This window comes from Pithys albifrons, chromosome 2, assembly GCF_047495875.1.
Source record: "Pithys albifrons albifrons isolate INPA30051 chromosome 2, PitAlb_v1, whole genome shotgun sequence".
NCBI lineage: Eukaryota > Metazoa > Chordata > Aves > Passeriformes > Thamnophilidae > Pithys > Pithys albifrons.
The window spans coordinates 76823291-76848146 of record NC_092459.1 but is presented as its reverse complement, the minus strand read 5'-3'; the positions used below and the strand labels follow the sequence as shown (position 1 = coordinate 76848146).

The 24856-nt window shown below is 36.3% G+C and overlaps 2 protein-coding genes across 4 annotated transcripts in view; one reads left to right on the top strand and one right to left on the bottom strand.

Annotated features, from left to right (window-relative positions):
* EDARADD (EDAR associated via death domain) overlaps positions 1 to 24856 on the bottom strand; it is a 405148-nt gene that overhangs the window by 234246 nt on the left and 146046 nt on the right. The gene's annotated exons all lie outside the window — the stretch shown is intronic.
* The window catches only part of LYST (lysosomal trafficking regulator), an 84757-nt gene that overhangs the window by 33177 nt on the left and 26724 nt on the right, over positions 1 to 24856 (top strand). Inside the window, exons 9-27 of one of the 2 annotated variants that reach the window (XM_071549579.1) lie at positions 44 to 270; positions 1038 to 1104; positions 1926 to 2035; positions 3080 to 3503; positions 4649 to 4793; positions 5678 to 5767; positions 7083 to 7243; positions 8475 to 8665; positions 10177 to 10422; positions 12011 to 12184; positions 12417 to 12566; positions 13165 to 13302; positions 15220 to 15418; positions 16608 to 16739; positions 19340 to 19970; positions 20442 to 20619; positions 21511 to 21680; positions 23064 to 23294; positions 24194 to 24360. In XM_071549579.1, the coding sequence (XP_071405680.1) occupies positions 44 to 270; positions 1038 to 1104; positions 1926 to 2035; positions 3080 to 3503; positions 4649 to 4793; positions 5678 to 5767; positions 7083 to 7243; positions 8475 to 8665; positions 10177 to 10422; positions 12011 to 12184; positions 12417 to 12566; positions 13165 to 13302; positions 15220 to 15418; positions 16608 to 16739; positions 19340 to 19970; positions 20442 to 20619; positions 21511 to 21680; positions 23064 to 23294; positions 24194 to 24360 (3831 nt within the window). Of the gene's footprint in view, positions 1 to 43; positions 271 to 1037; positions 1105 to 1925; positions 2036 to 3079; positions 3504 to 4648; positions 4794 to 5593; positions 5768 to 7082; positions 7244 to 8474; positions 8666 to 10176; positions 10423 to 12010; positions 12185 to 12416; positions 12567 to 13164; positions 13303 to 15219; positions 15419 to 16607; positions 16740 to 19339; positions 19971 to 20441; positions 20620 to 21510; positions 21681 to 23063; positions 23295 to 24193; positions 24361 to 24856 lie in introns of both variants that reach the window. The other variant, XM_071549578.1, reaches the window with a different exon arrangement.

Sequence of the window (24856 nt, the reverse complement as noted above, 5' to 3'; positions counted from 1 at the left end):
CAGCTGAGTAAGTTTCACTAAGACAAGTGTCTTTTTTTTTCAGGAGCAGACACAAAGGCAGAACCAGGATGTACTGGTCCTTCAGGTTATTTTAATGACCTAACTGAAAACATCAGTCAAGGAGAATTAATGTATCCTGAAATCTGCATGTTAGAATTGAACTTACTTTCAGCTGGTAATGCAAGTTTAGATGTGCTTGCTCATGTATTCCAAAGCTGCCTGAAAATCATCAACCAGAAGGAGAGAAATGCTACTCTGCTTATAGAACAGGTAAAAATGTTATTAGTAAGGGCACCAATTTAGATGTTGGTGTATGTTCTCTTCAGTTTTATATTACCAGTCTACCTAATACAGTGATCTTGAATGGTCTCACTTGTTATGGGATTTGATAAGATCTGAAACAATGCAAGTGACTGATATTGCCAGTTGCATTGCATTTATGTTACCAGGAACTTAACGTATTGAAAAATATTTGACCCACAGAACTTCTGAGTTTCCCAGGTGTCTTATTTCACCAAGGCTATTCGATCCCCAGGGCTAGAGCTAGAGATTTAATGATTGCCTGGGTGTTGAAAAAAGGGCAGATGGCTGCTTGTATATGCATATATGTAAACATTCTACACTTTTATGTGTTGAATACGTACTTTTAGAAACTGAGTCATGCACCCCAAAAGTATTTCATGCTTTTATTCTTGCTAAGTTTATATGAGAAATGAGTTATGCAAATGTTGGTATTACCATGGGCCTTTGAAATTTCTGATAATTTTTTTGCTTTCTAATAACTGAGTATGCCTCTTGCAAAAGAGAATCATTTGAATTTCAAAATCGCTCTTCTGCAACTGAACTGTACAAAACATGAAAGAATGTTCATTGGCAAATATAAAAAATTTCCTTAACTTCGAGTAGTTGGAATTACTGTTAAAATGAGTAGTAAGCAAGAATAGGCAGGAATAGACAGGAAGAAATTATTTCTTAATTCTTTGAGCTGGTGTATATTCTTCAGATATTCATTTTCCCTGGATTTTTTTTTTTAACAGGGAGCTGTAAAACATCTTTTGGGAGGATTTCTGAATATATTGACACAAACAGAATCTAGTTTTCATGGTGAGTTAAAATTTCAAGGAACATAAATATTTGGGTTTATAATTCAATATATCCACAGTCAGTTTTTTAGTTTACAGTTTGCAAATGCAAAGTTGACAAAGGAAATTCATGGGCATGTGTGAATTTGTGCAGCTGCTTTTTTCACTTGTAAGAAACTTGTACCACTTCAGTATAAATATAGTGTTATTTCTGAGCTAGTGGAAATGTTATTTAAACAAATATGGGCAGATCTGAAAATGATAGTTGAACTCTTAAGCAGTAGTGTGACATTGTTAAGCATTGCTTGGAAAAGTAGCAGCTGATTGAATTCTCACTCTGTCACAAAACAAGTTCTTGTTTCCAATTTCTTTGCAACATAGATCTTGATGTCTTGCATTTTATTTCTAATTGGAAAACAGTTAGCTGATCCAAGAATGTGGAAGCAAATTAAAAGTTTTCCCTAAGGTAGCTTCACATAATGAGGGCGTTCCACAGCAGGAAACCTAAACCCATCCCAGGACTTGGATCCCTGGCTTTGTAGGGAGAGCCTTTGCAAGGCAGATAATGGTTCCCAGGCATTCAGACTACCTACCCTTTGCAAACCTGGGAGCCTGACTTGGCATAGCCATCTATATTCATTCAATAACATTTTGAGTGGTAGTGTCAGGAAGTACTGTTGGATCTCTTTAGAATTCGTCTGCTAATCATTATTGCATCCTTAATTTGAAATATTTTTGCAAAACATTCTGAATTCCAAGTTAATCTTTCCTCCTAACAGCATAGAATATGAATTTTTAAAACTTAAAAAATTCTTTTCAAAAATATTGTCTCCTTATTTTTAGCCTGTCAGATGGTGCTGGTAGATCTGCTAGTTTCCTTGATGAGTTCACAGACATGTTCAGAAGAGCTAACTCTTCTTCTTAGGATATTTTTGGAGAAGACACCTTGTACGGTACGTATGAAGTAGCACATAGCAAAATTTAGAGGCTTAATGAGAAAAATGAAGCAAAAAGAAAATATTTTTGTGTCCAGAAGTTTTGAGAAATCAGATTATAACCAGCAACATTTGAACTGATCAGAACAAATATAATTTGATTGCTGAAATAATTCATTCTCAAAATAAGAAAAGGAAAGAGAAGAGAGGGTTTTGAAGGGTATGTTAATCCTGGGGACTCACTTCAGCACAAAAAACCAAGATTCCTCTTGAGGAAACTGACATAGTGGTTATGGATGACAGAATACTAATACTGTAAAACTTGAAACAATTCTTTTAAAGTTATAAAGCATCTCACTATTTCAGGAATGCTTTAGCAGCAGGAATTACTTTCAAAAGTGTTGTAAGCTGGTTTGTGTAATGCTAGAATCTACTCTTTGTGGGGGATATACTGCTGAACCAGCTCTTGAGTTGTGTGAGTCTGTAGAAAAATACAAGTGGAAGAAAATAAAACATTACTGTGGGGTCTGAAATAATACCAGACCAAACAAGGAGTCACAAGTCAGTTTTTTAAAGGTAGCTTGTAATAATTAGCCAAGTGACTAGAAAAACATTTTGACTTAAGGGCTCAGCTAGTTTTGTTGCTGATTATGCAATAACAAATTGATGGCTTGTGTGTGCATTCTTAACCAGGCTCAAACATGGGGTGAAAGGTGTGGTCTTTTGGTGCAATATCAATTGATCTGTTAGTGCATGATGAAAGTGAGATAGGATTGTGCTGTGACCCCCTGCGTCAGTTCAGGTGGTTCCTGAGCATGGTGACCTGAAGACTGATCTGCCCAGACTAAACCCCCAAGGCTCTGTAGAGTCAGAGTCAGCTGAAGCTGCTACCCCATGCTTTGCAAATGTGTGTCAGTTTGGATATGAAAGTCCACCTCTGACGGGAAAACACGAATCCAAATTGAAATGAGGAGTAGACTTCTCTTTGGTTACATTATACTTGACTATGTGGTGTAAACAGTTTTAATTTTTTTTCTCTTTTATTTGGTTTCTTTCTTCTAGGAGATACTACTCAAGGGTGTATTGAAGATCGTAGACACTAACATTCACGTGAACCCATTACAGTACCTTGCCTTCCCTTTGTTACAAGGCACAAATTTGAATAGTAGTTCTTCACAGAAATGTGCCAGCACTACCAACAGCAAAACTGCTGCACTGCTTAAAAGAGCAAAATTTTCACAGAGTAAGAAAGAGGCAGACAGTGAAAATTTGAGTCACCAGCTGCTTTCTTCTTGGCATGTAGCCCCAATTCACTTGCCTTTAGTTGGACAAAACTGTTGGCCACATATGTCTGATGGCTTCAGTGTCTCCCTGTGGTTTCGTCTGGAGTATGCTCATGAAATAGAAAACTCAACAGAAAAGGGGAAGACAGTCAAGAGAAGAAGCAGACTCATAGCTGTAAGAGAAAACAGTATTGACAGCACAGGTGAGGATATAGTACTTGCTGTTTCTTTTTAGGTAGTACTGAAGGATTCTGGTTACAAATATTACTATCAAAGTGCCGTATATAAAATTTGGAATTTTTTCATGGTGGATATTAAACAGCAGTGATAGTATTTCTGACTTTTCTTGGAGTACTGTCGTATACTTACAGATAAAACACTTCCCTACCTCGTCCTTAAATTAGGTTAGTGCTTGCTTCCTTACAAATTTAGTATTCTCACTGAATTTGTAACTTCGGTAAAACATCTCTATGCTACTTCATGTTATGATGACGAAAATATTAAATGCTGCAGCTGAATGGTCATGGGGAAAAAACCAGCTCTCAAGTTTACCTGGTTTTATGTATTGAAAATGAAGTCTCAGGCTGACTCTATAAATCCTCCTAACTTTCCTAGTGTGCCATTGTAAATGCCAGTAGCCTGTACAGTATTTTTCTGTCTATACATTTGTAGATGCACACCTGCTCTAAACTGTCCTGAGCAGAATCTTTGGATTATTATCTTGGAGGAGGAAAAAATTCCATAAGTTACTTAATTTCTTCCGATCACAACAGTTGGAATACCTGTACTTTTACTGTATTTAAATAAAAGGAGAGAACCCAACCCTGAATCTTGTACCTCGCTAGAGCTGCTTTTGTTAGAAGGTTTGTGCTTTTGCTTAGTAGAATAAAAATAGTGGATACAAGATCATGCTCAAAAGGTAGTATGATTTGTGAAGAAAACTGAAGTCATTGGTGCACACGGACAGTTCAACGTAGAAATGTAATATGATATGGTATGTCAAAAGCATCATTGTTAGAGTGTATTCAGCTCAGTGGATTTACGTGATTACAAAAAACACATGTGAGGTGCTGAATTAATTTCAAGTACTTCTGTTTCAATTTGAGACGCTCGTTTCTGAAGAGAATCATGCGTGTTAGCCCACTTAAAAAGCAAACAAACAAACAACAAAGCAAAACAAAACAACAGAAAACCAACAAAAAACTAGACCAAACAACCAGAAAACCCTCAACTAAGTGAAAAAAAAATTATGCAGTACCTGAACTATTTTTCCACACTTAAATGATATCTGGTGTGAAAGGCATAGTTGTTCTATTGTAATTGTGTATAAACATCTTTATATTTCTAGAAGAAACAAAGTCTATGGGAATGGAATACCTAAGCCTGGGAGAGAAGCTTCTTGAAGATGGCTGTATTCATATAATTTCACTGGGTTCCAAAGCATTGATGATACAAGTCTGGGCAGACTTGAATACTGGAGCATTTATATTTCGGTATGCTGTTTTAGTACCAAAGCAGTCTTGTGATCATATTGTATTGTTAATTGTAGCAGCAGCCTGCAGAAAATACTACTGGAGAGTAGAGAACTAATTTCTGTAGTAGAATCTTGCATCCTGATGGGGCAACATCAAGGAAGTTTACTGATACAGATCTACAGGGTTACTAGCGTTAAGTGTTAGGGTCTGGCTTTATACATAGTCATTTATTAAGAACTGCCCAGAGTTAGCTGTGAGGTCAGTCATAAACATAATGCAATGCAAGGTAGCAATTCAGGCTTTAATGAAATGGCACAATGTGTGAAGATGGAAGAACATTTTGCAGCTGTAGGTTTTCACACCTCAGGTGTGAAAATTGCTGTTATGTAATACTTACTGTGACTGTCTTGGTTTTAATCTTCTGAACACATTTTAGCCCTAATTTAGTTCTCATAAGTAATTTATCCTTAAAACGTGTTTAAAGTTGCAATTTTAGAATACTTTATTTCACTGTTCAAAGCACCTACGTTTTTTTCAATAAACTGAATTTAACTGCTCTGTAAAACAGAGATAGTTATTTAACTTGTCTATATAAATCTGCTTACATTTAAGATAAGTTGAAACCACGATTTGAGGATTTCCCTAGCTTATGCTGAGCACTCCAAAAATAGAACTGTGATCAAAAACATTACCTGTGAAAGTTAAAGAATGCAATCTCATTAAAGTAACTGAGGCCAAAAGTTGCAGGCTTGAGGCTTAAAATGCAAATACAAAAGCAAACATACACACTCATTTTTTCTCTTCTGTTGTTTTCATAGTGTGTGCATGGATCCAAATGATGAGATGAAAGCTGGTTTGCTGGCACAGGCTGAATCTCCAGAGAATGTTTTCCTTTTGGGCAGGTGGCAGCATTTGGCATTAAAGTATCTGCAGAAGCCAGAAGGCAAGAAAAATATCCATGGAAAGCTGTTGCTGTGGATTTCTGGTCAGAGGTAAAGAATACATTAGTTGTACCTAGATGGTTATTTTCTTCTAAAGATGTTCTCTTGTAGGAAGACATCAGCATTATTTTGGCACAAGCTCAAGTTATGATTGAGTAGTCTTCTAGAAGGGTAGGAGAGGGGAGAGTGTTACACTACTATGAATTCTCTAGAATAGTTGTGATTGCTTTAAGAATCATCAGTTTATACCGCGGACCAGTGCAGACATCAGTGTTACTCTTCATCATGAGTAAGTGAAAGAGGTAAACTACAAGATTTTGAGTAAGATCCAAAATAAGCTATGGCATGAAGTTAGCAGTAGTATCTGTCTCTGGTTAGGGCTCTGAATTAAAGAGGTATAGCTAAGGAACTAGCCATGTTGTTGAAAATAGTAATTAAGAGGAGAAGGCTGTCTTTTTGTTTCACTGAGACAAATGGAGAGAGGAGAATTTAAAAAATATTTCAAACAAAATTAGAATTTCCAGTGGGACGTGCTGCAATTTTTTCTACTGCATATCTAAGGTTCATGCACCTAAATGAGGTACCTGATGATAGGTTGGGTGGGCTTGTGCCTGTGTGAATTGTTCATTGGTTACAGAAAGAGATATTTATGAAATGTCACAGTCCTTATCCTTTCTTCCTAAAGTCCAGACTGTGAAGGCTGTATTCCATCTCTGGATGCTGGTATGCAGCAAAGTCCAAATACGGAGATACAGGGGGAAGCCAAAAGTACTGCCATGTGCTGCACCTGTGCAGTTAGAGGCCCCTTATATAGAGAGTTAGTTGCTAGTTTGCCAATAGTTAGGCTCTTGCAGGAAGCTTTGGATGACCTTTACAGTCCAGTTGATCTGTTTATGTAAAGGCACATGGATTTAATTGGATGCTTTCTGAAAGCATCAGGCTTATTGCCTGTGGCTGTGGAGCACACTAGTTCTGACAGTGTTCCCTGATGTAAGCAAATCCTCAACATGGTGTTTTCCAGCATATGTGAACCACGGTTGTCATTATGTGTCTTAGCATAGTCAAAGGCCTTTGGCTTCTTAGGAAGAACAGAAATGTTTGAAAAATTGTGGTGTTTTAGAAGCATATATAGTGTTACCTGTGTTTCCTCAGTGCTCCGTGCAGTATCTGAATACAAATGCCGTTATGTAACTGAGTTTTAAGGTGCCAAGAAGTTGAACAGGACTTGAGTCATTTAATGTTAATGACAGCATGGCTTCTCATCTAGTAAATGTCAAAGTGCATTTTAAAACAAAGCTGAATATCTCAGATAGCAATTTTGACCAATCCTTAATATTTAAACTTCTTTGTTTATATATATTTTTAGGAAATGTGATATTGATTTAGATTTTTCACTACCAAGGAAAACAAGCTTATCATCTGACAGTAACAAAACATTTTGTATGATTGGCCATTGTACATCATCTCAAGAAGAATTGCTTCGATTGTCGGGTAGATGGGATCTTGGAAATCTACTTCTATTTAATGGTACCTCTTGTATGCTTTTTTCTTGAATAAGTCTTCATTTCCTTTTCCCCCTCCAAGATCAAAGGCTTATTTTGATTTTTTTTTTAACATGCCAAGCTTTTGCAGTAAAACCAATAGTATGTTCTTGAGCAGCATAATATATTGGCGAGAAAGTCAGCAAATGTTTCAATACTGGGTACTTCCTAATGTGCTCTTCTGCCACATTCGCTTGCTTTTGTTTTAATGACATAATTGATAGTTACAATTACTTTAGTGTTTTTTAAAATGTCTTGAATAATACTGTGGGGTAGGGGATGGAGAGATAGTGGTGTTTGTTCTGGTTTTTTTTCTTAAAGCACATGGTCTCTCTTATCTGGAAAACTGATTTCACTTACCTGCTTTTAAACTACTATCTTTGAATTACTTAAAGCTTATGAAAAAATAAAAGAGATCTAAGCCACTGAATGCTCTGAGTTAAGCATTGTTATTTCTGAAACTACTGATGTTACTCTAGAGATGTCTTAGATTCTCCTTCCTGGGATGTTTTATCTAGTACTTCTGGGTGTTTGCTTATTGCTGAAGGCTGGAACCCTGCTGCTTGTTGCATGACATTCCAGGTGTCCTGGCCCAGTCAGGACTACTCCACAAATGAGATCAGTTTGCCCAGGGTGTGTACTGCATGAAGGTCCTGTGTGTGCAGATTTGTGTGGGCCATAGCTGAGATGCTTGTCATAAATGTAACCTGATGAAATCCACCTATCTGTGTGCCTGCAGCCTGCATAACCAGAGCCCTGGATTTATTGATCTATGGTTGTCAGGCTACATCATGTTGTCATGTACATCAGACCTGGTCCTTCTGGGTGCTTCTTTTGAGTTTGGAGTCTCACAATAGATGGCCCAAGATGTGCTGTCGAGAAAGGGAAAGAAGATTCATTTGGCCTTTTCCTTCCTATGTAATTTTTCCCTTTCTGTTCACTGTAATGAGCTGTTGTTGTCCTTGCATCATCTACCCAACTCTCCAAAGACAATGTAGTATGTTGTTGCTACCTTCAATCTTGCTATCCATTGAAAACTTTGAGGAGGCTTGGATAGATGACTTTTCAATTTTAAGAAGTGAAATTGATCTTCAATTCATGCAGATTATTTTCCCGGCTCTGGTTCGGTTGCCTTTGCCACTGGTCTGTGATTGGTCAGAAATTAATTTTGCTGTATTGTATACTAAAGAGTTAACAGATTATTTTCTGAATTTTAGGTGCAAATATTGGACCAGAAGAAGCATTTTACTTATACACATGTGGGCCAGACTTCACATCTGTAATGCCTTGTAAATATGGCAAAACAGTGACTGACTGCTCTAAGTACATAAGTAAAGAGATTCTACAATGTGAACAAATTAAGGAGCTCTTCATGACAAGAAAGGAAGTGGATATTGGGCCTTTAATTGTAAGTTTCTACTTAAAAATTGTTCTTAATCTCTTAGAACTGATTAAGAAATTGGGAACAAGTTTCCTGTTGTCTCCCAAAGTACTTCACTTGATCAAAGCAGACAGGAGCAAATCCTGTTCTCGTTAAAAACACTGCAGGGTTCTTTCCACTTATTTCAGTGGGAGTTAAACTCCACACAGGGTGGCCATTTCATCTTGCTGCAGGCTGGATTCTGAAAATTTCTGGCTGTTCCAACATCAGTAATACTGTGAATTAAATTGTAGTAAACAGGTACCTCCAAAAGCTCTAGGATGCATATATAGAGAAGATTCCCTCCTCTAGTGTAAAGTTAGCTAAGGACAGCCTGGTTAACCTGTTAACATTAAAGCTGGGAAGGGAGACTTTAACAGGAAGTCAAAGAATTCATATCAGTTCTTTGAAGGTTTTGAGGGAGTAGATTTGCATCAAATTTGGCTGAAAAGTTGTTCTCCAGCTGGCAGATCTTTGCGCTTCTCATCTTTCCTGACTGAAACAGCCATGCCAGATGCAGGTGTAAATATAGTTACACTAGAAAAAGAATAAAATAAAGCTTGCTTCTCAGTGGAGCCTGCTATATTTTGGGAATTTATACACTAGTAATTCCTGCTGTATGAATCATTTCCACTAGAGGGATTTTTCTGATCTGCAGGCAAAGGGTCATTCTGTCTGGATATGATCCTTGTAAACAATGGTACTAAATTTTCAGTAAGAAGAAAGGAATGGGATAAGTAAAAGCTTAGCAAAGCAGTCATGCAACTTTTAAGCTTATTTTGCCTTTCAGAACACCACGTAGCCAGAGAGAAGAACCATGTGCTTGAGTGATGAACTGATCTTTGCACTTTTGCAGAGAATGCAAGTGCCTTAAATGAAATTATTTCTCTAAGTAACCTTCCAAATATGATCTTTTTACATTTTTGGGGAAAATTAGTTGATTATTTTTCATAGGAGCTTTGGTTTTTGTTTAAGTCTCTTCATTGATGAAATTTCTTCTATTGAGTTCCTCTTACGGCAAAGCTGATTAAAGGATAAACAAAAAAAAAAACCTTGAGAAATTTTTAAAAACCAGCATATAACTTTCAATTTTGGACTTGCCACTTCAGAAAAGGAAACAATTTACTCAATATCTCTGTATGCTCATTTTGTTTTAAATGTGTCATAACTTTGGTTTTATGCAAAACAGTTGGTATTCTTCAGGTGATAAGAGGGGTATCCTTGGTGGGGTTTTTTTTGTTGCTTTTTTTTAGTGCTTTATTAATTTTGTGGTTTAGCTATTGCTTAAATTTGCTGGGCTTTAGGAATCCTGTTGCTTTTTAGTGCACAGGCATTCACATGCAACTTCAGAGCGTGTTAGTGCTAAAGTAGAAATGAGCTGCTGAAGCTGTTGCTACTCACTCTTAGGTGGCTTTTGTGTTTGTCTTTTTGTGTCCTGCATGTGTAAGGGGTTTTGTATTAAACTTTCTAGAAAAAAATGTAAACTTCTCTTGTTTCAGGAGAGTCTTGCTGTTGTTTATACCACATGCTGCCCTGGTCAGTACACCATATATGAACCTGTTATTAGACTGAAAGGTCAAGTGAAAACTGTGCCTTCTCAGAGACCTTTCAGTTTGAAAGAAGTTCAAAGCAATGTACTGGATTCTCATCACCTAAAAACACTTCAGCCTGTTGAATATAAAACTCTTCAGTGTATACTGCATGAAATTGGAGGAACTGGTGCATTTGTTTTCCTCTTTGCTAGGGTAAGGGGGCTGGAGGAGGGGAGAGTTGCACGTGTCTGCCTATAAAAATCCCATTTAAAATTTTCCTTGGATCTTGGGTAGCAAATCACATTATTGTAGCTGTCTTGCTCTAGTCTGCATGTGATGCTTTTCTGTTAAAACTTGTGGAAAACACCTGTGGCATAAGAGACTGCATCATGCAGGTTGTCTTAAATTGGAAATGTAATTCTAATTCTATTATGTAATGTTTTTTATAATATTACTAGTATGTAAGATGTGTCACATTCTGATTTAGAAATGGGACTTTTAAATGTGAAAAAAGATTATTTTTAGGGGTGTTGCAGAATTGATCATATTTTTGGTCTCTGATTTTGAAGCATCTAAATTCATTGCATATCTTTAACAGTTTAACCACAGGATGCTCACAGTGCATGTATGAATAAATGTGAAACTACATGGTGTGCAAAGCTTTATTTTTATCTGATAAATTATGACAGCTTTTTTGCGATAGCTGTTCAGACATGTTCAAAGGCTTATCCTGTCTAAGACAAATTGTAAATTTCAAAAATAGTAAGGATATGAGCCTTAACATAGTTACTACTTACTTAACTGTGATGCTTATGTGGAGAGACGAATATTTGTGCCAGGAGTCTCTGAAGCACTACAGTTAATTCAAGATATTAATGTAGGCCTAAAACTTGTCTGATTTATGTGTTTCTGGTATTGTTCTGAAAGATATGTGGAGAGTAATAAATGCATGTTAGATTATGGCTATGGAGACACTGCCTGCTGTAATTTTACCATTGATAATGAAATCTGAGGAAAAAATCCTTACCTGTGTTATTGTATTATGTAGATTTATGCTAAGTATATGCTGCAGATCCTGCTGTAGACTGTTTGCATCAGTAAGACAAGAAATCAATGGATCATCTGTCAGGCAATACAGAGATACATGTGTATAAATGTACAGCACAGCAGAATTAACAAGTATATGGCAAGGGAACCTGTAGGAACTGAAATTCCATTAATGTGAGATTTCATTCTTGTACATTTTTGGTTACAACTCTGTACAAGAATTGTTGGAAGCACAGAGGGAAGAATGGTTTGTGGTCTTCATCTGTCAAATTGTGTATCTCTGTGGATAAAGTAAAACTTCAATGTTTGACACTTAGAGGTAGACATAGTCTAGACCTTCAGGAACCTTATTTTAAAGCTTTCCTTAAATATTTAAGAAATATATTTTTCCAGGACAAACAGAGTTTATTCTTATTAGTAACTTATCTGTTTCATGACCTTGTGACTTTGTAGTATGGTGAGTGCCTTCTACTTTAAATTTATTTAGAACAGACTTTTTTCTTAGAAGGGGATTCTTGTGATGGGACTTCTTTTTTCTTAGCAGATCATAATTTATCACAATTGGGATTATAACTTTAAATATATCTGAATATACACACATAGACAAAAATGAAAGTTATGTACATAGCCTCAAGCTCTTTAAAATGTATTTAATCCAGAAGTTACTACTTAGGAGTGCAACGAAGTATTTTAAAAGCTTTTTCCCTAAATGTCTCTCACTTAAACTGTCTTATTAAATATGCCTTTTCTCCAGGTAGTAGAGATTAGCAGCTGTGAAGACACTCAAGCTTTAGCACTGCAACTTATACTATCTTTAACAAAATACAATCAACAGAGAATACGGGAAATGGACAATTGTAATGGTTATTCTATGATTCGCCGAGTGTTGATCAAACCAAAATGCATTGTTGGATTATGCATGCTGAAGGTACAGTCCTCTTTTAAACCTGTGTGGTTTTAAATTCTACATTTGGAACTGTTTTCACAAAGGCAGAACAGTGATTTGGAGCATGTTTGGTGTTGAGCGGGTAGATAGATACGTGTTCCTCAAGAGTATGCAATATCTTTAAAGATTTTTTTAATAAAAATTCATAAGTTGGATAGAACAACTGTATTGCTTTGTGATTATGACACTTTAAAAAAATTTCCCCCTCTTTAAGACTCTCCTTGAAGGATGCTGCAGTGATGAGATTCTCTATATAAATGAAAATGGACAATACCAACTTGACACAGATTCTACTGCAGTTATTCAAGATGTTCAGTTGTTAGAAAAGTTGCTGCTTGACTGGAAGATATGGTCTAAAGCAAAGGTAAGCAACTTAATTTTGGCAATATTTCAGGTCTCAAAGTTCAATATTTAAAAAAAATATGAAGTATTATAAGGTCAGAAATTAATTTCTCCAGTTATGTGTCAGTAACTACTATAATTTTCTAGAATTAATGGTCCTTATTTTTCTTTGAATAGGTGTTAGTAGAGTCAAGCTCCCATTATCAGTGATGCAGGAAGCCTTAGTGTGTTAAAGTCTGTAAATGTGATGTATGTATATGACTTGTAGTTGAATTGATGGATTTTTTTGTGGAGTAATTGCTAAAACTAAGGAAGACCTGCTTTCTTTTGGAGTTCAACTATTGAAAATCACCATCCAGTGTTAATATAGGGAAGAATAGACAAAACTAATTTTAGACAAGAAGTTGTGTTTTTTTCAGTAGCTTAATCCTTAAAATATGGTTAATACTGTATGAGCATAATTTTTCTGACAGTTTCTACTTCTGATCTGACCATTTGTAGCCATTTAATTATGATCTTAGGTGCAAAACTAACTTGACTTCATTGTGTTTGTTGTTCTTTGGGGTTATTTTCTTCACAAATATATTTTTGACACTATGTTCCTGTTTTTTGTTTTTCAGCAAGGTGTTTGGGAAACTCTGTTAGCAGCTCTCGAAATCCTTATCAGAGCTAACCATCACCAGCAGATGTTTAACATTAAACAGCTGTTGAAAGCTCAAGTGGTACATCACTTCCTGTTAACTTGTCAGGTTCTGCAGGTACTTTCACTCTGAAATCCTACTTTGTGCTTGGCAAATGCTCATTTTTATTTGGCGAGGGTAGAGGAGAACAGACTAAATACTGTAGAAAAACGAACTGAAATTATCTGTCCCTTTTTAAAGACCTGAATTCTCTCTTGCAGGTTCTGGTCTTTGTTATTGAAAGACAGACACTGTGCAAGTAATGAACCTGTCTGTCCTCTATCCCATGACAACTGATAAGGCAGCTGGAGCCTGGAGGGCTCACTCTGAGCACTCCTCTCAAAGTTTTGATCCAGCAGTAACTTCTTCCATGGTGTGGTGATAGCTGTTCCAAAAAGGACTTTAGGGAAGTGCTTCAGACCTTTGACAGACACTTTTTAAGAATATGATTTTGAAATGGTTTTCCTGCTTATAGAATCATAGAATCAGTTGGGTTGAGACCTCTGAGATCATCAAGTCCAACCCTTAAGCCACCCCCACTTTGATTACTAGATCATGGCACTCAGTGCCACGTCCAGTCTCATCTTAAAAACCGCCAGGGTCGGAGAATCCACCACCTCCCTGGGCAGGCCACTCCAATGCCTGACCACTCTCTCTCTAAAGAACTTCTTCCTGATATCCAACCTAAACCTCCTCTGGCAGAGCTTAAGCCCATGCCCTCTTGTCCTACTGTTGGTTGCCTGAGAGAAGAGACCAATTCCCACCTGGCTACAACATCCTTTCAGGTAGTTGTAGAGAGTGATCAGGTCTTCCCTGAGCCTCCTCTTCTCCAGGCTAAACAACCCCAGGTCCCTCACATGCTCATTTGTGAAAACATGTATTGTAATTCCTTTTTTCTTTACAGTATTTTCTATCTTGCATTTCATTTTTATTTTTTCACTTGAACACATGAAGTGCATTTTTCCCTCTTTTAATGATATTTTTAAATCTTTTAATTATTTTGGTATCTGTAATTTCAATTTCTTAATTTTTGTGTGGCATTCCCTACTTTTGGAACTTGTTAGTGGTATAGTTAACTTTTAAAATTGTATATTGATATAAATGCCTAGATACAGAATGTTTTGTAGTATTTCCTTTTTTGCACATTGGGGAAAAAAATAATTTCTTGCTTAAAAAAAGCTACTTCAATTGGGCAACAATTATTGGGCAGTTTGGAGGTCTGATGGAATGGATGATAAAATTATATGAACCATTCTCTTTGGAAAAACTCACTGCAATTAACTTCATTTACTGTTTTCCTACAACAGTCTCAGTGAAGGTTCTTGAGTACCAATAAAGGTGAAAATCAGAAGTTGTGAATAAGTTCATCATTGTGCTCACCTTACAGTGGGGTTTCCCCCAAGTTTCTTTAAGTCCTATTCTAAAATCTATGTTCTTATAATAGATTCTTTTCAGCTAGCACTTATCCAATGTATAGAATGCTTGATCAAGCAGAGGTTATAATTATCATTGAAAATGTTTATAAAAGTGGCTATTGAAGTGGAAATAAAGAAAACTCAGTGTGGCACTGTGTAGAAAGTTTTTAATGTTTGAAATGTTGCTATTGGCAACTGTTAATTTCTCTACAAATATGTAATACAATGACAATAACCTGTACTTTCAGTGGTGATTAATAACCTATACTTTCAATGGTGATTCATGTCCTAAGGCTCCAGCATTTCAAGACACAGTAGTACAGTATGTGGAAAAATTCAATTATTTTGAAAATCAACTTGCATAACATCTGCAATATGTTGTTTGTCTGGATTTTGTGTGCTGGACTCAGAAAGCATTGATTAGGTACAGTAGCTCCTGTCAAAGAATACAGCTCTATTAGTTGAGTTTCTTTTTGGTCTGTTCTTCTATAGCATGACAACTTAAAAAAAACCCCAACAGACAATATTTGTCAAATTAAAAATACAAGTAGCTTACAGTTGTACTGCTTTTCTTTTCTAGGAGCATAAAGAAGGGCACCTTGCATCCTTGCCTCGGGAGGTTTGCAGGTCATTTGTGAAAATAATTGAAGAAGTACTTGGCTCTCCCCCAGACCTGGAATTACTGACACTGGTCTTCAATTTCCTGTTAGCTGTTCACCCTCCCACTAATACATATGTTTGTCACAATCCTACCAACTTCTACTTTTCCCTGCACATAGGTAAATATGTCACATTTAGGTAGCAGTAAGCAATAAGATAAAAATCTGGTTATAAATTAATATCTAAAAAAAATGTTGTATTTTATAAAAAATAATTGAATTTTTAAGACTTAATACTATAAAGTACTTTTACTTTTCTGAGAGAGTTTACAGTTACTTTGTTTGCTTGGCTTATTTGGAGAGCTTTCTTCTGTTTACAGCCATAAATAATCTCTCTGTGGTTATGCCTTAACTTCTTTTGAAGTTTGGTGCTGCTAAATGGAATGTATAATGCTGTCAGCTGCCTGTGTGGACACATTTGTCTGTGGGTGAATTTAGAGAAAAACATCTAGCTTGCCTGTAAATGAAACTTCCTCAGAAATATGGTCCTATCTCCATTTCTACTTTGTTTCCTGTTACTGAATTCCTGGAAAAATAAAAGGCCTGAGGAACATTTTTCACATTTGATCTACAGTTCCACTGCAAGATGTCATTGGCAGACACCACCAATTCATGCAAGTTACTTAAGGGATTTGAGGGGTCCAGACTTAGAACAACAGCTGCTTTAATATATCTGTACTGGATGATCATGTTGGCAAAATGATTGATAGGGGCATTAAAAAAAAATCTTTCTTATTCTTTTCAGAAAAGAGAAATGATGAACAGTTTGTTTTAATATTAGCATTGTGCAACCTTAATGGTAAGTTATGCCAACATGGAAAGCATCATCCAGTTTTGCAGATACCTGTGTATCTCCAAGTTTAGTAATCAGTTTTAAAGGCAGCACAGTTGAGTTTGTCTGTATCTGTCCTTTAATACTGAATGATATAAAATTTGATTAAGAGTAAAATGTACTTTTTGATACTTAGAGCCTTATTAGGCTTTTTGAGAACAATCACTTATTTTTTGACATGACAAGAATTTAGTTATCACACTTACATGTCTTCGAGGACCGTTCTTTAAATGTAATTTGCTTTAGTACATCATAATATTTTACATCATAATATTTTGATTGTTCTAAAGTAAATTGTAGTTAGATCACTAAACTAAAAAGTTATTTTCAAGTGCTTTTTCACAGTTGCTTGGGCTTGAGCACTTCTCATTGGTCTCCAGTGCTCAACTCAAAACATAACCTGACTACTACAAGTCTGCTTTATCAACAATGCAAACATAAAAAGGTTTTATGTAACTTTTCCCCTTTTCCTTCTAGATGGCAAAATTTTCCAGGAGAAAGTTGAATCACTTAGGTACCTGAGAAACTCCAGCAGTGGTGGGAAGTCAGTGGACAATTCTGCATTTGTGATTACATCTCCAACTGGATTTACAGCTTTACCACTGGAAGGTAAAACAATGCTGGAGAAACAAGGACATTGAGGCACAATCTGTTGGCAAATGACCAGAGTGCCTGAATGTGTTACTTTCCCACAGGTATCTCTTACAAAGCTCCCCTGTCCCTTGGAGCTTGATGCCTGAACAGCAGAGTAAGAAGGGTGGAACTGAACATGCTGCCTAAACTGCTTTTTATTCCTAAGTTGACACAAACGGCCACATTGATGACTCAGGCAGTAAAGTGGACCATATAAGCTGAATCATTTCATTTATTGAACAGACCTGCTAAAGATGCATGAGAATGCCTTAACCAGGCAGCAGTTGAAGTAGTGAGCCATAAGCAGCTACCTTATCTGGGGAGAAAGCATTAAGCTGATACTTTTCTTTATTTGTGCATATGGTTTTAGAGTATTGCCATTTAGTTGTACTGTAGGTATATAAATGGTCCCTACATGGTAGGGGATGGGAAAATACATCTTACAGAGAACAGCAAGATACCTTGGTTATATAAATTAAAATGGAGTCATTTTTTTAGAAACAGTCTCAGCATGCTGAACAAATTGAGGTCTGTAAAGTTAACTGCTTTAATCAGTTTTGAATTCCTCTTCTAAAGATGCTATAATACTGTGAAGTTATTAGTTCAAGCTGATAACTTTTTTTTGCAGTTGATGTTCTGTCAGTGGGATGATTTTGCATTATTATTATTGAATTAGATTTTCAATCATACTTTTTACAGATTTCCATAGGCAATCAGAAAGTATCATTTGAAAAACAAAAGCTGAAACACAACTTATGGTTAAGCCTTTACTTAAGCTTGTTGACAATGACAAGTTCTAAATAAAAGTTTAGCGATATACAAAACAGGAGTGGAAACAAATGACTCTGATCTCTAACTTGGCTACTATATATTTCACATCCTGTGTGGCAGCTGTATTCTGTGTATCGCAATGTAACACCCCTTACAATGGATGACTTGTTGCTACTTTACTTTGGAAAAGGAAATTGAGTCTTCAACAACTTCCTTTGAAACAAGGTTTATTCAGGTGTCTCTTTAGTAAAGCAGTGATATGAAGAGCAGATCACAGTACTAAATTGTGTATAGAATTGGTCCTTTTGTCATATGGATAATACATGAAATTGCATTTTTCTAAACTGAGTTCTGTTTTTATATCTGTAGTACCAAATTGTTGTTCTTGAATAGAGATTATTCATATGTACCAGAGAAATACTCAACACAATTTTTATTGTGAAAATGGATGTTTGAGTATTGTAGTTCTCAATTTGAATTTCTAACTTTATATTAATAAATTTATAAATTATACCAATTTATATTTTTGTCAGAAACCTATTAGTGATAAGATAAGGAGGAATGGGTATGAATTTGAAAGACAGAAAATTTTGGTTATGTATTAAGAAGAAATTTTTTAGTGTGAGGGTGGTGAGACACTGGAACAAGTTGCCCAGGAAGGTTGTGGATGCCCCAACCCTGGCAGCATTCAAAGCCCAGTCAGATAAGGCCTTGAGCAACCTGGTCTAGTGGTAGGTGTCCCTGCACATGGCAGGGGAGATTTGGGCTAGATGATCTTTGAGGTCCATTTCAACCCCTTAACATTCTCTGATTCTAGAAAATATTTTAAACTGGAAGCTCTTTGGGTAACCTGCTACCTGTGTGTGGGTTTGCAGTTTGTTGCACTGTCTGCTACTGTGTGTGAAAGCTTGGCTGTCAGACTGTTACAGCTGTATAAATACAGCTATGTAAATATTTCCTGTTGTCTGAAGGCCAGCTTGCTCTCTTACCTTAGCACATGTATGTGTGTATATACATTCACGTTTGTTTTACACGTCTCACTCACAAAAAGTATATTCCTAATGTCTCATCATTGCATTAGTATTAAATGGTACATAGTTCCTGAATGAGCAAAGTGTCCTTTTCCTAGAATAGCAGAAAACTGCTTCTCCATTCTGGTCTACAGACTGCTTTCCCTCTTAAAACTTACTTATGAAAAGACATTTATAAAAGAAGTGTAGTGTGTTCTGAAAGTTTGACTGTTTTGTGTCAAAACATGCACTGAAAAGGAAGCACTGTTAAATAAAGTATGCAGTTATTAGTTGTAAACTTAAGGTGTATGTAAAACCTTGATGCAAAAGGGTTGGTGAATAGTATTTCAATGTCTACTGAAACATGCTTGTAGATTGGACCTCTTACACAAAGCTCTGAATAGAACAACCTGTTCTATCTGACCCTGCTTTAAGGAAGGAGTCTGGTCTAGACAACTTCCAGATGTGCCCTCCTTCTCCATGATTCTATACAAATTCCTGCTGAGGGTTAGTTGTGGGGATTATAAATTAAATCCAGAAACTCCAACGTATTGTCAAAAATTATTTTGCATTTTATGCTTCTTGCAGATTTTTAATTTTCTAAATATATGGCTCCATAGTAGTTTACTGTCTCTGCTTGATTAGCCAAGTCTGAGCCTTATCATGTGTTGAATCAGTTTTGCACATAAAATTAACTGGGGTCACCTCAGCTCTAAATGGATGAGGAGCGTAATACTGAGAGAAAAGCTTGTTTCTAATGTGAAAGGAATGCTAAAGATATTCTCCTTTCCTTAGGAAACACTTTCAAGGCCAGTGTACAGCAGAAGGTAAGTTCTCAGGCACCTAGAGGGCTCTCTAAAAGCCTGCCAGCATCACCTACTTCCTCACCTCAAGTTCATCGAAAAAGACTCCCTGAAAGAATGGGAAGGAGCACTGATGACCTGCAGCTTACTGGTGAGCGTGACTACACTGATCTTCAGGATAGAATTGGTTTTGTAGAAAGTTCTGAAACTGTAAGGAGAGTACAGGAAGAGCTCTTTCTTAGCAGTTGTGAGTCTGCAAAAACTGTTTGTGACTCAGAGCTGACGTCTGCTGAAATGTTTGAAGATATTGCAAAAGAAGAGTTATCTGAAAATGCATTTGAGAGTAAAGAAGCAGATGCAGACCTGAAAAGTAATGAATGTGGTGGTGCAGCTGAGCCATTGCCACGTCGTCCAGACAATCTAAAAGGACTGCCTTCATTTCAGAAGGGACAGAGTAATTTTGCAGGACTGGGCTTAGCATTTTCTGTTCTTGGAGCTTCATCTGCCATTGCTCGCTGGCCAAGCTTTGCTGACAAGAATGTACTTCCTGAAGACTGGGACAGTCTTGCTTTTTCTTCAGCTAATGAGAATACCCCAAAACCATCTGAAAGCCTTGATGACAGGTAAGCACATAAAGCAGAGAATTAACAGTTGCATGGTATATGAGCTTTATTTATACTGTTCTTGCTCTTGATTACTGTTTTATAAAAAACTGAAGTCTGAAAATCAAGGGAACATTTTCAATGTCTGTCATACATCAAATTTTAAAGTTTTTAATCTATACAGTGCTGTGTTTCAATTTTGGTATGATTTACCTAGAAAATTTTAAAAATCAGGATATTTGCTATGTGCGGTAGAAGTGGGAATTCTTTATGGTACCTCACAAAAACTCTCAAGCGGTTCTGGTCAGATTATTCTTTTTGGTATTTGCCATCTAAAAATACCTATTAATGAAGGTTGGTAGTAGCAGTATTGGGGAAATGATGTTTTCCAAATTTCTTCTCCTGTCCCCCAAGAATTGCTAGCAATTATGCAGGTTTTTTAATCTTTTCTGCTGTAGACAACAGTGGTAAAACATATTCTTCTGTTTTCAGGTATACAGAAGACTATCTTGTTCTAATCTGCTGTGGATTATATGACCTCTTACGTGGAGTTCTCCTAATTCTACCAGATATCATGCTAGAAGATGTGATAGACAAACTTATCCAACCTGATTATCTTATAGTTCTGGTGAACCACCCATCTCCTCTCATACAGCAAGGAGTCATTAAAGTAGGCCCATATAAAATGTTTTCTACTAAAAAGATATGAACAGGCATAGTTAGTGTGTTGGAAATGTGAAGTTTTTTTAATATTTTTATTTAAATTTCTTCAGTTTTCTAAGTTTACTTCTGAGTTTTAAGATAGGTTTCTACCCCACAGATTTAAATAAAAAAAAAACAAACAACAAAAAACCACAAAACAACACAAATGTGGAATCTTTGAGTAGATAATCTATAATGTAAGACAGGGGCCTTAAGAGCTTACAATGGCATTAGCAATATAAATATAAGGAATAATGCAGAAAGTCAATGACTATCTTCAACACAAAACACACGATGCATTACATTAAATTAAGGTGTAAGCTGTTTCCACTTCTAACATGGTTGACTTTTAGTTATTCTGAGGAGTCATTCACACATTTGTGGCCTGAAGATGGACTTGAGGCTTCAAAATGTTTTCAGAGGTTTTTGTAATAGAGATGGACAGTGTTCCTGTGTGATGGCACTATGTAGAACTTCAAGTAGATTTGTATTTTAATTTGAAAAGGAGTAAGATTATATGGCTTTATTAAGGCAAAAAAGTCATACATGGATTGTATGCACACTAAAGTGCAAGATTTAACAAATATAAAAAGTTTGTATAGCTAATTGATGTATATGATTTCATCTTCCCCGAACTTCACTAAAGACCTGAGTGTCTTCAGATCAAAAATATATTAAAATATATTAATTGTAACAAGTACAGTGTAGATTACAGCTGCAATAGTGCAATTGATGTTTGTAATCTTGAATTTTAAAAATCTTGATTTCAAACTGTTTAAATCACAGACAACAAATGAACTATCAGAGCAGTTATACTAAATGCTTAAATCTTACACTGTAATTATGCATTTATTTTTAGTTGTTGGATGCATATTTCAACAGAGCAAGGAGGGAGCAGAAGGAGAAATTCTTAAAGAATCGTGGCTTCTCCTTGCTGGCCAACCAGCTGTACCTCCATCAGGGCACTCAGGAAGTTGTGGAGTGCTTTTTAGAAATGCTCTTTGGCCGCTCTGTTGGCTTGGATGAAGAGTAAGTAATGCTGTGCTTTTAGATCCTGTAACAACGTGTGAACTGCCAGCAGTGCACTTTGCTGGTCAGCAGCTGTAAAAAGTTCCTTCAAAACTGTTTTGCTTGAACTGTTTTGCTTGTAGCTTTAACATTTAAATGTACTAAAATTCTTAGGACTATTGTGTGGCCCTTAAACTGTTTGCAAGCAGCTTCATCTGATGGATGCTTTCAGATGGGTTCTTGTAAACCCTCAGACTTTTCAAGTGCCTCAAAGGCCTTAGCACTTCAAATGTCCTGTAACTAGTTGAACTCTCCCTGTTTTTTGTGACACTACATGAAACCAATTTATAGCCTTAAAAGTTTTAAGCATAGTCACCAGACTGCTATTAGATTTTGTTAGGTGATAAAGCAAAAATTTTAATGGCACAGCTGCTTCACTGGTTTGGCCCTGCATTTAAATCCCTGTTTCTTTTAGGGAAAATCCCAGAGATATACCATTTTTATGAACCAAAGAGCCACCTCATGCTGACAGGAGATTACCTTTAAGTAGACAATTATATAAGTAAATGATATTTTTTTTTAGAATCAGTCTACGTAGTGATTCTACAGGGAGCACGTGTAAGTATAATCAGTGTCAAAATCTTGCAAAAAGCTCCTTCTCAGTTGCTGCTTCTGCAGGATTTGTAGCCAAATTACTTCTACCTTTTGTCTTGATCTTTACCCCCTCAAAAACTATTCTTGTTTAGCTGCAAGATTTAAACATGGCTCCTTAAGTTGCCCCAAAACAGAGAACTGTTACTTCTTCAGAATTCATTATGGGGCTGGAAAGATAATTCTAATGTCCCAGGGTTTTAGGGTTGTGCACAATCATGTGATGAGCTGATATAATAGTAATGCAATTTCTTAGTGCACAAGTAAGACAAGGTCTGAAGCACTGCTTTGAATTCTGCAATGGCAGTAAGCCAGAAGGTGCCCCACTTAATTAAACTGGAGCAGGAACAGATACAGGATATCAACAGTGCTGTCAGTCAGTATGTTACTAGACTTGTGACAAGCTGTATTTATTGTCTTGATAGTGTCTGTGCCAGTAATAATTCTTGCTATTGGAAAAATGATGCATCATTTTTCTGCACTGATTAAAACCCCTGCTATTTTCATGAAATCTATATTGTAGGCAGTTGGTAGCTGAAACTTCAGATATACTTTTTAGGCACTTGTTTCTTTGTAGCTCTTTTGCTTTTATTTTCTTTAGTAGACAGGCATTGTTACTGCAGTGAAATATAGAATCACTGTCTACATATTTGCCAAAATACTGGCATAGACTGGTATTCCAGTTATATATATTAGTTGCATTTATCAGATTGTTATTTTAAGTGTGTCACTCACATATATTTCTGTTAATAGATTTGATCTGGAAGATGTCAAGAATGTTGGACTCTTTCAAAAATGGTGTGTCATTCCTGTTCTGGGCCTTATAGAGAATTCTCTCTATGATAATGTTCTGCTGCATAACTGCTTCTGTCTCCTGCTGCAAATCATAAATTCCTGCTCGAAAGTTGCAGACCTGCTGCTTGATAATGGTTTGCTCTATGTGTTGTGTAATACGCTGGCTGCTCTCAACGGACTGGAAACAAAGTGAGTATTATTGTATCTGCTGCTATCAAATAGTCTGGGCACAACCTCAAGTCTGGCAAGAAATTACTCTATTGTATTGTCAGAGAGCATGTACAAAACAATACTGGGTTTGAGGTTTTCAGCTTTAATTGTACCTGTAAATTAATATTTAGATATTCAGCTCAAACAATAGAATATAAAATGTTCTTTCCACATCTCAAAACGTCATTTCACTTGACAGTTTAAGATGCAAGTTTGTCCCACTGTCTGCACCTTGGATACTTTTCTTAATAAAACTGAACAGTAAGATAAAGGCCCAGGAGATGGTAGCATTCTACTGTATGTATGGCCAGTATCAAAACTTCAGAGAAGTCTCTCCTCTACTGCCTGTGATTTAATATTTGAGATTCTGAGTAACTTAAATAACTTCATTAGTTACAAAGATGCTGTACTTTGAGAAAGGTTATGCAGTGAAGGAAGAAGAGGTAGTGGTTTTTTTTATTTTAATTTCATTAGCTGATATCCTGAAGAAATGGGAGAGTTTCCTTTTTATCTCAATATAGATCTAGTTCAGCATGGCTACAAAATGATACTATACTGATTTTTTTTAAATACAAGATTTTAGACCTAGTCTTTAGCTTAGAAATCTGATAATAATACATAATTACCTTTCCAATAAAATTATGTTACACTCTTGTTAGAATGTCTCAGATCTGCAGGCATACAATCTGACAAAGTAACACTGAAGAAATATCTTGGATAATAATGTTCTAGTTTTCAGTAGTAATGTTTTTATATGAGGTACAACACAACATTAGGCATGGGTGGTGGGAGTAGCAAGGGGAATAGCAATGGATCTTGTTATGAGTTACAATCTGCTAGAATTGTCATGTTTCTGGTAACTACAACTTTCTTTGCAGCATTCCCTTGAATGACTACAAGTTACTTGCATGTGATATACAGCAGCTGCTGGTAGCAGTTGCAATTCATGCCTGCAGCTCCTCAGGCTCTCAATATTTTCGTGTTATTGAAGACCTCATTGTGCTGCTGGGTCATCTTCAAAATAGTAAAAATGCAAGGATGCAAAGTAAGTTATCTTCTTATTTTTGGAATCATAAAACTGAAGAAGTAAATCGCTTCCCCACTGATTTTGCTGAAATTAATATTCCTGCTGAGAGAGAAGGGGGAGTTTTCTGGTGATGAATCTTCTTTCTCTTCTAAATGGTTCTCAAAGAAGTAGTTTTCCTCAGGAGCCTGCCTTGTGGTAAAGAACTGTGTATACTTCTAATTTGAACAAACTGTAACTTAACTGTAACTGTAAAAGTTGATTGAGGGTATTTAAATGGAAATGTTCTGTACAGGTTCATTTATCTTGTTTTGGAGTAATCAAATTCAATGGCTTTTCTGAGAGCTCAGTTGTATAGTGTCTGTATCTGTGGAACAGTGAGGTGACTTCTGTGAAATCAAGGAGTTTACACCTCTTGACACACATTGTGTTCTTTTACTTATAACAAATATCTGGTAAAAAATGTTGAAGGATGTGTAACGCATGTCATGTATGCTTTGTATGCCCCTCTTTATAG